General features: G+C 36.6%; 1 protein-coding gene across 7 annotated transcripts in view; it reads right to left on the reverse strand.

Moving 5' to 3' along the window:
- LOC105383149 overlaps positions 1-16,043 on the reverse strand; it is a 96,502-nt gene that overhangs the window by 28,049 nt on the left and 52,410 nt on the right. For all 7 annotated transcript variants that reach the window (XM_048623608.1, XM_048623607.1, XM_048623611.1 and 4 more), the window contains 2 exons: positions 7,467-10,282; positions 3,756-3,856 (listed from right to left, as the gene is read on the reverse strand). In XM_048623608.1, coding sequence (XP_048479565.1) covers positions 3,756-3,856; positions 7,467-10,249 — 2,884 coding nt within the window. In that variant the 5' untranslated portion in view covers positions 10,250-10,282. The remainder of the gene's footprint in view (positions 1-3,755; positions 3,857-7,466; positions 10,283-16,043) is intronic.

Consider the following 16,043-nt stretch of genomic DNA (forward strand, 5'->3'; position numbering starts at 1 on the left):
AGCATTTGAAGCTTTTTGAGAGTAACAAAAATATATCAAGGGTGATATTTTATTAGTGATCTTGATCACACTGTGGCCATTGGAATGTCTAATTTACATATGCGCGATCATTGCGCTATGCATGACTGACTGACTATTGAGTATGTAAGAATATTACCTAAACGGAAAGCATTGTCTAAAATAAAAATAAATTAACGACCGTTTTATTTAAATTAGGATTTGAAATACTAAAATTGTATGGCAAAGGAACTGCATTTTAACTGTTCTTGTCAATCAAAAATCTATAAAATATTTAAAAATTACAGTGCAGCAGCAGCCTACTAAAATTTTCTTCTTCATTCTCTTTTGGGCTCCAGTCCTCGGTCTTCCTCATACAGCCATTGAACAACTATACATACAGTTCTGCCCAAATGGCTATTTATGTTAACTACATGGTGTTTGCGAGATAACAATTATCAAGATCAGTTCACTTCTGGTAATTAATTTCAAGCTAGTTAAGTTAGTTAAGATTAACAAGGAGATGTTACTTCTATAGGTGGAGATGGAGAAAGAGCCCTAAGGGACCCTTCCAGGTCTTATTCAGTTCACGGTACCACAAAATTAAATCAGAAAAGAATAAAGTATTTACAGAGTGAAGTAGTACAACAAAGCCAAAACAAGCTCCATTTTGCAAATTGGAAAGTAGGAAACAATAGTAACAAATAACAAACAAATTCAAACAATACCTTAATTGTCAGAGCAAAATCTGGCGGATTGTGCAGGACTAGCAAATAACAATAAATTTATACAGAAATCTAGAAATGGTCTGATGTGATTGCCACTCGGATAACAGGTTTTAGGATTTATTCCCTTTCGTTTGGATTTTATCAAGGACTTATAGTACAATATAGACTAGTCCATATCTAATTCTACGGAGATTGAGACAAATACAGATGGATCTGTAATGTGTATAGACAAACCTTTGAATATATCCGAAAACTCTCGACCCATAGACAGCTCATTTGGTTTTGTGGGATACCTATGGCCTGAAATTTCACTGAAAGAAAGTTTCATTCTATTCCTTTCTTTAATGAATCTGCGTTGTTATAATAAAAGGAATTGGGCTCTTCAGTGACTCTGAATCCTTCTCTTGCGTACCTATCTGACACAGTTTCGTGCACAATGGCGTGTGTCATGGTGCTTGCACTTACAATTTCGACTCGCCCATAAGGCAGGGCAAAGTAAATAAGGAAGTTTACTCCATTGTTTAGCTCTATTAATTGTTTATTGTTGTAATGTACTGCAGTAATTTCATTAGGTAACCAATTTGTAAATTTCACGAGAACAGTAGAAGTGTAAAATTTTATCGTAACACCATACGTGTGTATATTTGTGAGCAAGTAAGATAAAATACGCATTTATGATTATGATTGCGAATATTGGGATGGTTGACTGTCCTTAAATTTATTATCAAAACCTATGATGTATGTGTAGCAACCATAGATATGTAAGTCGTTTGTTCCTATTGATTTAACTTCAATGAAGAGCATGACGTCAATGAAAGTTATTAGGCAGATAATCATGATGAAGATAGATGCACATAATAGATTCGAACAATATTGGATGTAAGTAGTAAAATTTATGCTTTTCATGGAACTGGCTTGCATGTTGTTAATTTGCAAGTAAAACTAATTCTATTATAACATGTTGTTCGCTTTCCATCAGCTTGTTTATATAATAACATCTTTTGTGTATCTGTCTGGCGAGTGCTGGGTGTGTCTGTTTTTGTGTCTAATTGTATGTGATTAATTTGCTATTGTCTTGTATTTCACTCTCAACATATCTCTATTTCCATGATGTCTTTTTTATTTCATCGTATTTTGGTGTTCAAACCATCAGGCATGATTGTGTAGGTGACCATACGATAGCTAGAGTACCCAGCTAGGTACTCTAGACTGTTGGAAGGATATTTGTTATCTAGGTCCTTTGCAATTAAAGTTATAGGTATCTATGTAGGTCGATAGCTAGTGCGTGCAGAGTATCGCTCGGTATCGATCGCTGGGGCGCCGGGAAAATCAATACCTAAGTACTCTAGTACACCTGTTGTGTAATTGTGTTGGTTATGATGAGGTTTAATATCTACGTGATTACAGTTTGGTTATGATGAGATTTAATATTACAAAAATTGATAAGGAAGGTTAGTAAAACGATAGCCGTTAAATCTGATTAATTCCTACATATACTATAGTCACATAATACTAGTACTGTAACTGGCTAGTGGCTATTCTTTTGCAAGATAGTGCTTTAAAATTTGTTTATAAAATACCTTTTATTAGAAAAATATTTTTAGTGTACACTTCAACGTCTCTTTTACACAACCACACCCAGATTTGGCCCCGTCAAGTCAAGTAAAATATATGCCGAATAATTTTACTATCACAGTTGGCAGCACTGAGTGCAAGAACCAGAAGTGCGCGCAGGCTGCGCGGGCGCAGGAATCCGGCAACAATGCGCCGCCCACGAGCCAGATCTAGGATCTAGACTTCTAGAATCTAGACTGACACCGTCAGCGCACTTGTTGCGTAATGCAGCTTTAATTGTTGCCTAACTAGGAGCACTGCAATTATCAACGTCTGGTTGAGGGTTAGATTGTTTTGTTAAGGTAGGTTGTAGGTATATTGAAGTCGAAAGCTTTCAACTTGAACTTAGCTTTTTATGAGAGCTTCGTTTTGATTTAAGATTTTCACTTGGAACACTAATATTAAAGCAACCAAATCTGACAAAAACCAGGAAGCGTATAGTGTAGGTAGATGAGTTCTCGAGTGGAGACCACGAACATTATTCACATAGTAGCGTGACTCCCTCCTTCTCCTCACGTAAGGTAGAGATTGGAAGAGCAAGGCCACGGAAAGACAGTTGTCAAAATCAAAAAATATTTATTTAAACACCATAGAATTGAAAAAAGTTAGTAGGTACAAATAAATAATTTTAGGAAATTAAATAAAAGGGTGATAGGTTCTAAATTATCGAAATTCGGTGGCTTCCACACTAGGCTCAGCCTGTGTCGTGGATGCCAGTGTACATGGTTACAAATAAAATGATTAACTAAGTAGGTAGGTGGTACTTATAGAACTTTTAATAGATTTAATGTGACGTTTAGTTGTGACGAGTCCTATGTCCATTAGACGAAAATTCTTGTCTGATTACTATTAGTTAGTAGGTACTGAAAACGACACATTAATTAATATTTTTAAAACACGTTTTATTCAATGCCCTGATTTGGTACAAGATAGGCCTTTGACCTCTACATAAATGGAAATCTTGATTAGGAAGCTTACACGTTGGCAATGTAATAAACGGTTTGGAATCCAAGCGTAGGTGTCTACCATTGCCATGTATGCAACATCAACAATGTCAATGAAAAATGACTATGATATGAATTTTCTGTAATAATACGTCATTATGTTTTTTACATTTAAGTATATTTTAATAAATTAAACAAGATAATAACATTTTAAAGATTTATTTAAAGTAAATCGATAAACAACGAAGGCGCTATCTGACGCTAAGCCAAAGAACTACAACAACACAGAAGTAACCAACACATAGTTTGAACTAATTTAACTAGATGGCGCTAGTAGTAGAGCAAAAACGTAACGGATGCAAGTTGTAATGCACGGATACGGTAAATTATATTCACATGATACTCTATTTAACTCATACGTACATGTGCAGGTAAATATGAGTTTTGTAACTGAATATCAAGTATGACTCACCCTTGTTCTCCGCTTTCTGTTTGGGTGATTTTTGCCACTGATGTCGAACTTTCTGGGACCAGCTGATGGGACTCTTTCTGCCTCTACTCCTTTCCCGCACACTGAAAATGATACAAACAAAATAAATATTAATTTACACGTAGCAACTCACAACAGTTTTGAAAATAAAGATATGGACTTTATTAATAAACTAATATAAGATGAAGCTAATAAATAAGTTCTTAGTTATAATTAATTAAATTGTTGCATGTAATATTTAGTTACTAAACCTTCTTAAAATTCAACTCACTACAAATATACTATCAGAATGTAAATGGATTAAAGACAAAAGTAGCTAATTTTTATTTTAATGTTAGTTGTAATAACTATGATGTAATAGTCCTAACGGAAACGTGGCTTAACGAAAATATCTTGGACACAGAACTATTTGATTACCGATACGTTGTTTACAGAAGGGACAGGGATTTAAAGCGAACTTGTAAAAAGGATGGCGGAGGGTTAATTATAGCAGTACTTAAAAAACATCAATCAAAAAGGCTGAAACATCTGGAACATATAGATTGCGAAGACATGTGGGTGATGATCGATACGCCTACATCAAATAAACATAAGAAACTCTTACTGGGTGCAGTCTATTTACCACCGCCCGTGACACTGAATCTACTAGATCGATACTTAATAAACTGCAATAAAGTTTTTGAGGAAATCGACACAGCAACATACATTATAGGTGACTTTAATCTCAGTTTTATTGATTGGACTTTTAGTGATGCTGCTCCAAAGACAGTGCAAACAATCTCCTCAATGGAGGAACTTCTAGTAGATTTTATCATGCTCAATGAACTCACTCAATTAAATAAAGTGACCAACAGAAACAAAAACATGCTAGATCTTGTCCTAAGTAATGATTCCTGCTGCGAAGTTGAACGTGCGACTGATGTATTGTCAAAAATAGACACCCTTCACCCCCCTCTGTTAGTAAATATCACTTCGACTCTCCATAAATCCTTACCTTACAAACAAAACATTATCAGGTACAATTTTTTTAAAGCCGACTACATATCCATCAACAAAGCCTTAAGTACTGTTGAATGGTCTGCTTGCCTCAAGAAACTCCCTAATGTCAATGCCATGGTTGACTTTCTATATGACACTATATGGAAAAACATCCATGAATTTACTCCCATAAAAAAACATAAAAGCTCAAAATATCCCTGTTGGTTTAATAAAAATCTAATACGCATACTCAAAGAAAAAAACAATATAAGACGTCGTTTTATAAAATATAAAAATCCCCTAGATAAAATATCCTTAGATATACTAAAAAAACGCTGTGATCGACTCGCTGAAACCTGTTACAAACGCTATTTGGTAGATACTGAAAACAACATAGCTTCCAACCCTAAAGCTTTCTGGTCCCTAATAAAAAGTAAACGGAGTGGCAAGAGTTCATATCCAGCAACAATGACATATGGCGCTGATACAGCTAATTCAGGTAAAGACATCTGCAACCTGTTTTTATCATTTTTTGCTTCGGTATACAATACAGATGATAATTTTGACGAAAACACAATAACTAATATGTTGCACTCGCATAACAGTACTTTTGCCATGTTGACTATCAGCCCTGAAGATATTAAAAAAAAAATAGGTAGTTTAGATATTAATAAGGGTCCAGGATCTGATGACATACCTGCGTTATTTATAAAATCATGTGCATCTAGCTTGGTAGAACCGTTGCATATTATATTTAATTTTTCAATTGAATCTGGTACATTTCCTTTTAAATGGAAGCTTGCTAAAGTTGTCCCTATATTCAAAGGTGGCGAGCTGGATAGTGTTAAACAATACCGTCCCATATCTTTGCTTTGTATATTCGGAAAAATGCTTGAATCTCTAATATGCCCACTCATACAAAGTCACTGCAAACAGTTTACATCTAATCATCAGCATGGATTCTTTGAAGCTAGATCCACAAACACTAATTTGGTAACCTTCGAGAGCATCCTATCGGAGACCATAGATTCCCACGGACAAGCAGATGTGATATACACTGATTTTTGCAAAGCTTTCGATCGAGTATCACATAAAATTCTCGTCAGAAAGCTGGAATGCTTTGGATTTGCGGGTCCATTGTTGAAATGGTTAGAATCGTATCTCAGTAATCGTAGTTTTTATGTTGTTGTTAACGGATACGCTTCTGAATGTAAACAAATTAGCTCTGGAGTTCCGCAAGGTTCACATATTGGTCCGATTTTATTTAACTTATTTATCAATGATCTACCACTATGCTTTTCTAATTCCATTCCATTTATGTATGCCGACGACCTTAAAATTGTCAGAGTAATTGATTCTCTACACGACTCAATCTTGCTACAGAATGATCTAAGTATTTTGTGCGAATGGTGTGAAAGAAACGGAATGCAGTTGAATCCCTCTAAGTGCTACCATGTAAAATTTACTAGGAAACAAAACGTTATTAATTCAAATTATCAAATAAGTAATTCCCCGTTAGAAGAACTTGAAATTATTAAGGACCTAGGAGTTTTCTTTGATAAAAAACTATCCTTTGTTCCTCAAATAGATAGTGTTTGCAAGAGAGCATCCAGGATGTTAGGCTTCGTAATTAGAAATTCAAAACAATTTAAAAAGGCTAAAACCAAGATAACATTGTATTACTCACTCGTTCGAAGCATCTTGGAATATGCCTCGGTTGTGTGGAGACCACACTACGCTACCCACGCATTGCGGCTGGAACGAGTTCAAAAAAGGTTTGTACGACATCTACTTTACTCGGAAGGCATGGCTAAAAAAATAAAGTCCTACAACGAAGCGCTAAAACACTATAAAATGGTCCCAATTTCCAAAAGATTTGAACTCATTGACATGTCATTCCTATTTAAATTATTTAATAACAAAATCAACTGTCCGCAACTGCTTTCAAAATTCAACTTCAGAATACCTCGTACAATTCCTCGTAGGCCCGTCACGCCACTCTACCCTCCCTTAAGGAAGACAGTTCTTGGGGCCAACTCGGCAATTCCACGCTTATGCAAGCTACTTAATCATCATAGTGGATCTATAGATATTTTCGCAACCACAATAACTAATATACGAAACAGTATTTTTAATTAAACTTTTTATATGTACCAACTAACTTCATTTGTTAATAACTTAAGTAGTAGTCACTAAGCACCTTTATTATTAGGCATGCTGTGTTTATTCTTAAGTAGGTAGTGTATTTAGCCCTATTATTTAAAAGTATGTGTGAATGTACCTGATACACTATCTGTGAATAAACCTTAATAAATAAAAAAAAAAAAATAACAAAGCTAGTACGTGTGGCCGTTAAGATTTTATCTTTTATCTTGAACTAAATCGTGCGCAAATATTGCCATAATTATATTATGCAGGTTAGATAACAGAGCATGTGTTCATTTAACCATTTTCTATCTACCATAAAATGGACTCACAAGTCGAGCCACAGTAGACCATAACAACCAACCATGTTAGCTAAGAAGATCGAATTAAAAACGGCATTGAGGAAGGATCAAGGAGCCAGATACACTATTAAACGTTTCATCATCATCATCACGACCCATCACGTCCCCACTGCTGGGGTACGGGTCTCCTTTCAAAGAAGAAAGGCTAAAGGCCTAGTCCTAGGTATTAAGCGTTTATAATAATTCAAATAAACAAAAAAATACTCACATGACAATCTTCTGCTCATCCGTCTTTTCTTCATCGGACACGTCGACCCACTCGTCGCTACGGTCGCTGCCGCTGACACTGGTGTCGCTCCCGGGCGCGGGGAACGCCGCCTCCTGCCCGCTGTAGCTCATCACCGACCGCTGCCCGTAGATACTATTCGTTTTCTGCTCACTCGACAACGTGCTCTGACTCACATTCGACACAGTGTCAAACGACAGCCGCTTCTGAACCGCCGAGGCCAACTGCTTCTTGAAATTCGTCCGTAATTTCACGAAACTAGGACTGTTCGGAATGCTCTCGTAACAGTGGGATAGGGACGCCCCGTCGCTGTGCTTGATCGTGTCGTAGATGTTCTCGTCTTCATTGTATCCGTTGTAATCAGATGACACAATTGAATGCCTGTTGCTGTACGAACTGGGACTGCTGTCTTTGGACTTAGGCGGTCGGCATGGAATCTTCTCGTAGATCCTTTCCGAGCCGATTTTCTCGTAGCTCACAGTCGAGGTTCCGCTGACGGATTTGGAGATGGCGTAATGCTTGTCGTTCTGCTGGCAGGGCTGGTAGTCCTCGGCGATCTGTATGCCGGCGCTGGACGCGTGGCAGTACGGCTTGATGGGCGACTTGCAGTATTCATAGCCGTGGTCGCTGTCGCCGTCGCCGCGGGTTCTCTCCTCCATCTGGTTCGAACAGAGCTCGTAGCTGTGCAAACTACTCTCGTCTCCCTCTGGATGTGATCGCATCTCCAGAAGACATTGGTATATGTTCTCTTTAGTAGTCTTTTGAGATTCTAACGGCTCTTCTTTGGGGATTTCGGGTAAAGGACAGTTGATTTTAGATGTTCTGTCAATTTTCTTCACAGGGACAACGATTTCTGCTGGGGTTTCAACTATGTAAGGCTCTAAGGGCTCATAGTCGTCTTCGACTTCAGCTTCCTTGCTAGGCTTGCTCGTAAAGCCGACCAATATCTCTTTGTTGTAGGCCTCCACTAGATTACTTTCGAAGTCAGAACTTGATTCAGGATTCTCAGTATTGATTTCAGTCAAAGATTGAGAATGAGATTCCGTCTCATGAGTATGCGGTGAATCTTCGTAAAGCTTTGGTTCTTCTATTGGGTCATTCACTAATGTTACATTTGATAAACTATATGAGCTATCCGAAATAGATCTGTCGCCATCCGAGTATATTTGCGTGCTACTTTTCCGACGCCATAGAAATGATTCATTAGGTGTAATTCGCGAACTCAGTTCTTCATAAGATCTTTCTTCACTTACACATCTTATTGGCGAGTCATTTGGTTCAGAATTAACCACTATCACACTTGTATTCATTACCGGACTTGTGTCTTTAGATACTATATGTTCGTTGGTGTCTTCATGAACGATTTCGACGACGTGCAAGGGCATTTTGTCCGCATGAATGTAGTTGGTTTTGAATCTTCTTTTATCGTAAATAGGTTCCTTTTTTTCTTCTTTCTTTGGGAGGTCTACTTTTTCCTTAATTACTATTTCAGGTTTCGGTAATTCCTTGGCAGGTGGTTTGACAGTTTTAATTTTCGGTACACCATCTTTGACGACAAGGTTTTTAGTCACGACAAGTGTAGATTTCTTTTCAGGTACTTTTGGTTTTTCTTTAGTAATCGGTTTGGATTGACTGGCTGTTTTTCTCGTTAAAGTATCGGCATTATATTGAGCTATTATTTCACATTCAAACTTTTTAATAACATTTTTAACTACATTTGATTGTGTTGATTCATTTTCAGGTGGAGATTGAGCAGGCTCTTCTTTCTTAGGTTTGACAGGGCTGCCATCAACCGAGTCGGACCCACTCGGTTGACTACTTGAATCACGTGATTTCAAACGTTTTTTTGGTGATTTTGGTATTTTGTTGCCGTCTGATTTCGATCTAATAACTCTAATTTTGGCTGAACTACTGTCGGATAATATTAACTTATCTATTGAGTCCACACTTGAGCATCTTTTTCTATGATTACGTTTCTTGGAACCTCGTTTTTGTCGTATCACGATTTTGATATTTGGACTTGTGCTAAGAGTAGAGGTGGGCGTGGAGCTTGCTGTGGAGCTTCCAGTGGATTTTGATGAATTTTGTAAGCTTTCTATTGTTTTCACTAGCTTAGATTGTTTGACAGTACCATTATGAGATTCTTGAACTAAATTATTAAATTTGTTTGTCAGTTCTGATACTTTGTTGCTTGTTATCGTCACAGTCCTTGTGGCGAGAGGTGGTCGGCGATGTGACGAAGACGCATTTTTTATTTTAAAGCTCACTTTTCTTTGCTGCTGTTGCTCTATTTTTTTCCTCATCAAAGTTACATCCGGTGCTAGGGATTTAGCTTCGTTTTTGAATGAATGCATGTGTCTTTTGGGGTTGATCCCTCCACCCGTGCTTCTAGTATCTTCGCTCGCAGTTGTTACAGCTATTTGTGCGTAGTGCAATGTAACCTCTTCTTTCTTTGGTGCATAGTTTTGTACATTAGAATCAGAGCTGCTGACAGTGGACTTTAGGAAAGCTTCCTTTGCATCATTAAGAGACTTCACCCTGTCATTTTTATAAGGTGTCGTTGGCGACTTTACTGGGACTGTATAAATGTATTTATTTGCACTTTCATTTTGTTTGATCGCCATTTCTTTTTCTGATGCAAGGAAGTTTTTCAATATCGCATGTATAGTGTTATTTTCTTTCGATTCGGTGCCGAGACTCGCTATCGATGTTATCAAGTTCTCCGTCGCGATAGTTCCGCCTTCCATGTGGTTGTTTAATTTCATTTGTGTAGAATTCCTCCAGCTTTTCTATGCCACCTGGAACATAAATAAAAAGAACATTAAAGTGAGCGTTCAGTTACATAATCGGTAGATGTAATCGATTAGCTCTTAGCATTCGATCTGATATCGATTCCGAAATGATATCAATTGCGCTCAGGGTGGCAATTATTTACTCTACTTTTACCTGACAATAGTTATGAGCAGACATGTAATAATTCGAAATGGAGCTTGATGATGCAATAAGTGTGGTTATAAATAGTTTTATTATGTAGTAACTATTGAATGTAGTCTGAATATTTATACAGCGTGGGGAAAGTATGCGTATGGTATTGTATGCGCAGGGGGCATGAGTTATATTTCAATGAGTGGCCTCTCTAGTTCTCTCACGAGATTGCGTAGCGATACGACAGTGGCGTTGTGTGGATAACTGCGTGGAGGCCCAGTTGATATTACATACAGTTTATTAGTGTATGTTTTTAGGTGGAATTTCACCAAACGCTAAACGTGTTTAGTAGCCTGTCAAACGTCTGTTAGTTAGTACAAAATGTATTTAAAATTTGATTTTAATACAATTTTAAATACGTTTAGCGTTTGGTAAAAGTGCCCCTTAAAGTGGTAACTTTTCCTTTATGCGAATATGGAAAAACACATTTAAATAGACTTGATTAAGTTAAAACAATCACACATACCACCGCTTTACCAGTTCTTTAGCAACCTCATACCTTTTAGCAACCATCTGAATATACAGCTAATTTCATATTTCCGCCATTACCTACGTATGAGGTTACACATATTGCAATTGACCTGAAAATCAGATAGAAACATACTGAGGGCCGCCGTATCTCATTTTACATATCATTGCAGTACTTTTAAGATTTTACAAAAAATTCAATTAAATGTTGATATGTGGTAGTACGGCTTTTGGTATGTCAGTATTTCTTATCCACGTGCATACCGATAACAAACAATGCATATTGAAATGATAAGCGATGCTATACCAATACAGGATATTTTCATTTAAACGGTTCAGTCAGACACAACTGTCCAGGAAAACACAATAATGATAAATTAATGAGCTTTTTATATCATAAATAACTAAATGAGATGAATGAAAAATGGAATGACTTGGAACGGCACTGGGAAAACGAAAACAAACAAAAGAAAAGGAAAATCTCTGGTAGCTAAATGCCGTGTTTTGTGACCATGGCCCGAAAGAAAGCATTTCCCATACAACACACGACATGCACTGCAGATTGGGACTCGTTGTTAGCGAGTTGAGAGTGCAAGTGGGGTCAAAACGTGCCAGCTTTCACCACCACTGTACCTTCTAACAATTATATTTATCAATCTAACATGTACTACAAATACAATAAAAGTGAAATACAGTAGGTACCTGTTTTGGCCTATAATCTATCAATTAGGTTTATAAGGATTTGCAAAACTTGTAAAAAATTATTTGACCGCCTGAAAATAAATTTGAAGTTTGTTTGTGTCTTCTCTAACTTGGCTTTTAAGATATGCCAAATTCTGAAAATGTTACGAAATTCATTACCAACTAACGCAACTTCATAGAAATCTGTTGTTATGAATTTAAAGTTTCATCAAAGTATCCTAAGCGCCATTACTTAAAATTGAAACTATACTGAACTAAAACAGCTTCTGTTAAACTTCCCGAAGCGTAATACTGCATTTATTGCACTAATTGTAGCTGATGAACAAGCAGACAAGAGAAAACCTTGCAATGGTTCGATAAATTAACATGCTTCAGAGCTGTTGTGAAACGACTCCGAAGGACTATCAGTATCAGCTTGCGCAATGTGCGCGTGCGCCGCTTCCCTATCACCGGCAGCGCCTGTGAGCATCATACCAACACTGAGAAAGCACTACGTGATCGAAATCACACTAAATACGCTATTGCAATACATTTATAAAATCACTTATCAAGATAGTGAATGGGCACATCTAATAGAGGAAAAGGAAACTGCGTCTGAACACCTTTTATGTTCAAGTTTTGGTATGTTGCCAAAACAAACCCCATTTGTTGGTAAGCAAAGCACAACTGGCAACACAGAAACCCACATTGACAAAACAAAGAAGATAATTCAAAATTCGAACAGCGAACAGCCGATGTCTGCTTTCCGCGCCAAGATGCAGACGCCTCATTGCCCAGTTTGTATAACTGTAGCCGCTAACGGTTCTTAGTGGCCAATGAATCGACAGATCGCTAATGCTCTCCGCAAACAACTTGTGTTAGCCGAGCGATCATCTTTCTGAAACACTTTTCATCGCTTGTCATGTCAATAGTACTTTGGAAAATGTGAGAACGTCCGGAGCCGTGGAAAGCTCACGTGGTGTTATGGTCTTGGTACTGAATGTAGGTCGAGTTTAATTATAATGACAATGGTAAGTTTGTACTAGGAGAGCAGATACTTTAGGCCCAATGGCCGAGTGAACCAAGGACGAGAGAAAGTGTTTCAGTAAACTAACACACTTGTGCTAGCAAGACTCAATTGCAAATACTGAGTATGTTTCTTCAATAATAATAAAGGTATAAGTTAACATATAAATTCTATTTTGAAGTAACTTATAAGCGACGAAAACTGATTTTCTCCAAAGTTGTATAACATATTTTTATTATTCACTCTTCAATATGTAGATAGCATTGTATAGGTTTTGGGAGAAACCATTGGAAAATACCATAAAGGGCCGGATAGCTCACGACCTGCTACTTCGGAAACCGCCATGAATGGAATATGTAAACGACTGAATTATTTACACACCACGGTGGAATGACAGAACTTTCTAGTCATAGTAGTCTATGAGCTGGTAAATAGGTAGTGAGTAAAATATGCCAAAATAGCCACGCTGTATTGAAAGGTTAATGTTTTTACAGTTTTAATTAAGAATCCCGAAACGAGCCTTTTGTCGCTGATATATTCAACAACACTGTCGGGAAATGAAAAAGTTCCACTCACAAAATGCCGACCACAAACGACTTTGATTTTTTCAAAGATTTAATTTAAAATTGTAACAAAATATTACCGATTTTAGTTGGTAATATCCTGATGTTCGGTTAAACGTACTTTTATTAGAATAGAAGACGGCATTAAACTAGCCTTTTTCCGTTTATAAGTAATTTGGTGCTTTTCTCAGTGGAACCTTTTCATTGCCCGTGAGTGTACTTAGGTAATTTGGCTGTCTTATTATTATTAGATAGGTTAACCCATTGAGTCTATTGAGAAATAAAGTAAAACATAGTACTTGCGACCGATACTGAATACTTGGACTTTCCGTAGCCAATAGCAGAGCCGCATTCTTGCGCGTTTTGCGCTGCAGTAAAAAGTGCATTCTTTGTTTTCTTTTTATGCACCTGCCACACTGGCTGCGAATTATATCAACTAAACAGAAAAAGATGAATGGCTGCAGTGGTCTTTGCCATTTAGCAGAAAACAAACGGGATCTCATAATATTTTTCTTAAGAATAGTAAATGTCTTAGAAGGTTCTAGTTGTATAATATTGGCTACCTCACAAGAAACATGGAATTTCACGATTGACTAAGCAAGCATGTCGAACTATGAGATGTTTTTTTTTTCAATTAAAATACTGAGATCCGTTACGAAAAAAAACATAAATTCTAGAAAATATTTGGAGAAATTATCTGATGGATATACGATAGAAGATGTTTTTCGTATAGAGTCACAGACAAATTAATGACTGCAATCACCGTGGGACACCAAAACCGACGATAATGAAAGGGAAACCCCCATTATTGGCCTGCTAACGACTTAACTCGAATTTGGCTACAATATGCATTGTTCTACAGACAAGGAGCCCGCTGTTCCCAGTATAGTAGAACTGCAGGAAGTGGGTAACAATAACAGATATATTAGTACATAGTTGTTTTTATTATAAATGATGCTATTAACTTCTGAACAGATGACAATTGATGGAATTTAGTAGTTTTTTTCACTTGGGGAATTTATTGGAAAGTGCGGAAAATTGTTTGTCTTTGAAATGTAATGTGTGTATTGGTAGATATCAGCTGATACGTCGTTATCTAACATTAGAGAGTTACGATGAGGAAGTATGAAATCAATATAGATTTCAATAGAAATATTATAAAATTCAATTTATGTAAAAACTGAAGCAGAACATATAAAACATAAAAAATAATATAGGTATCATCACGACCCATCACGTCTTCACTGTTGGGGCACGGGTCTCCTTTCAGTTTTAGGCCTAGTCCACCACGCTGAAATATAGGTATAATTCGATACAATAGATAAAACACTAAAGTTTCAAGTGTTTCATAGTCATATAAATGGCGAATACTTAAATAAATAAACTCTACAAAAGGACTTCAGTGCATAATTGACACAGATGATGGTTTTTCTCTGCTATTGTTATGATCTACAATTCTACACTATCTCCACCAATCAATACATTATTCAATGAAAGAGCAAAACCGTAAAGCGGAAGAAAAGGAAGTAACAAAGCAAAGCACCTTTACAAAGTAAAACAAAGGCCTAAAATCGTCAAAGTCACGAGAACTAATGTACAAAGTGTTGAAGCTGTAGCGAATGTAAACATTGTAAAATGTGCGCGAATAATGAAGCAAGTGACCATCACATCAAAATTAATGTGGAAAAAGGTTACTTCGTCATTGTTGTGTAACTTGTGTGGGTCAGGTAGAGGCTTATCTTGATCGCTAATAGGCTTGCAGTCGATAAAGAGTTATGCTTAGATAAAGATGGTGCCTTCTACTCTCGGAAGGTCTCTATTGCCTAACCGATGTTTTAAGCTACACAGGTCTTTCTAGCCCTATTCAATTTTGATGCTTTGCGTTAATTTTAGTAGCGGTGATCCGTGCACCTAGACATATACCTGTATTGACGATGACGAATTGGTTACTTAATAGCGCAGAATACTCTTCGAATTTACTACTCCTTTATCCTTAGAGTCCTGTCTCCTGAGTCAGGATCCGTGGAAAATAAAATGGCATCAACATTAAAATGGTCAATTATTTGGGACCTTTAAGTTTTTACACGTTTACTGTTGTATCTATTGCATCTGGTGCAGGTGTAGTTACTTCACATTGGTCTACAGCTAATTGTCGATGGATGTAATTGCAGCCACTGGTGCGTGGCTCTCGCTGACCTTAATAGCAGAATATTGCATACATTACATTTATTATGTGTTTGCACTAACATTTAACGTACCTAGTTAACTGCCCGCGCTTTCGTTAATTGACCTTTTTAAAGAAAAACTATTTCTTGCAATAACTTAAAAAGAGTTAACCAAAGTTTGTTTGTTTTATGTTTAATTTCATTGACAACGTTGTAGATAAACTTTCACTAGTGGTGCACAGATATCTGATGAATAAATTAATATTTCGATTAATAAATATAATGTAGGTAAACAAAGTGAGAGCCGGATATGCAGATAGTTGAACGATGATTTCGTTTAAGTTAGTGAATCGCTATTTTTTTTTTCTTTCATAATAATAATAATGAATTTAAACTTATGTTTATTGATTTGGAGCATAAGTATGTTAATATCAGTACTTTTATAAACTTCATTTTACTGAAAACCCATATTTTTGCAATCAAATACCTACCTATAAATAACCATATTTTTTAAAGCTCCAGAGCTTTCATAAATCGAGTTGAAGCTTAAATAACGTTTATTTAAATGACCGATTCAAAACGATAAATTAAACGTTTCAGGCTTAGTTACTTTCACTACATGAATCATGTATACCATAACAAAAAAACATAACCTGTCTTAATATTAGTA

The sequence above is a fragment of the Plutella xylostella genome, chromosome 10, assembly GCF_932276165.1.
Source record: "Plutella xylostella chromosome 10, ilPluXylo3.1, whole genome shotgun sequence".
NCBI lineage: Eukaryota > Metazoa > Arthropoda > Insecta > Lepidoptera > Plutellidae > Plutella > Plutella xylostella.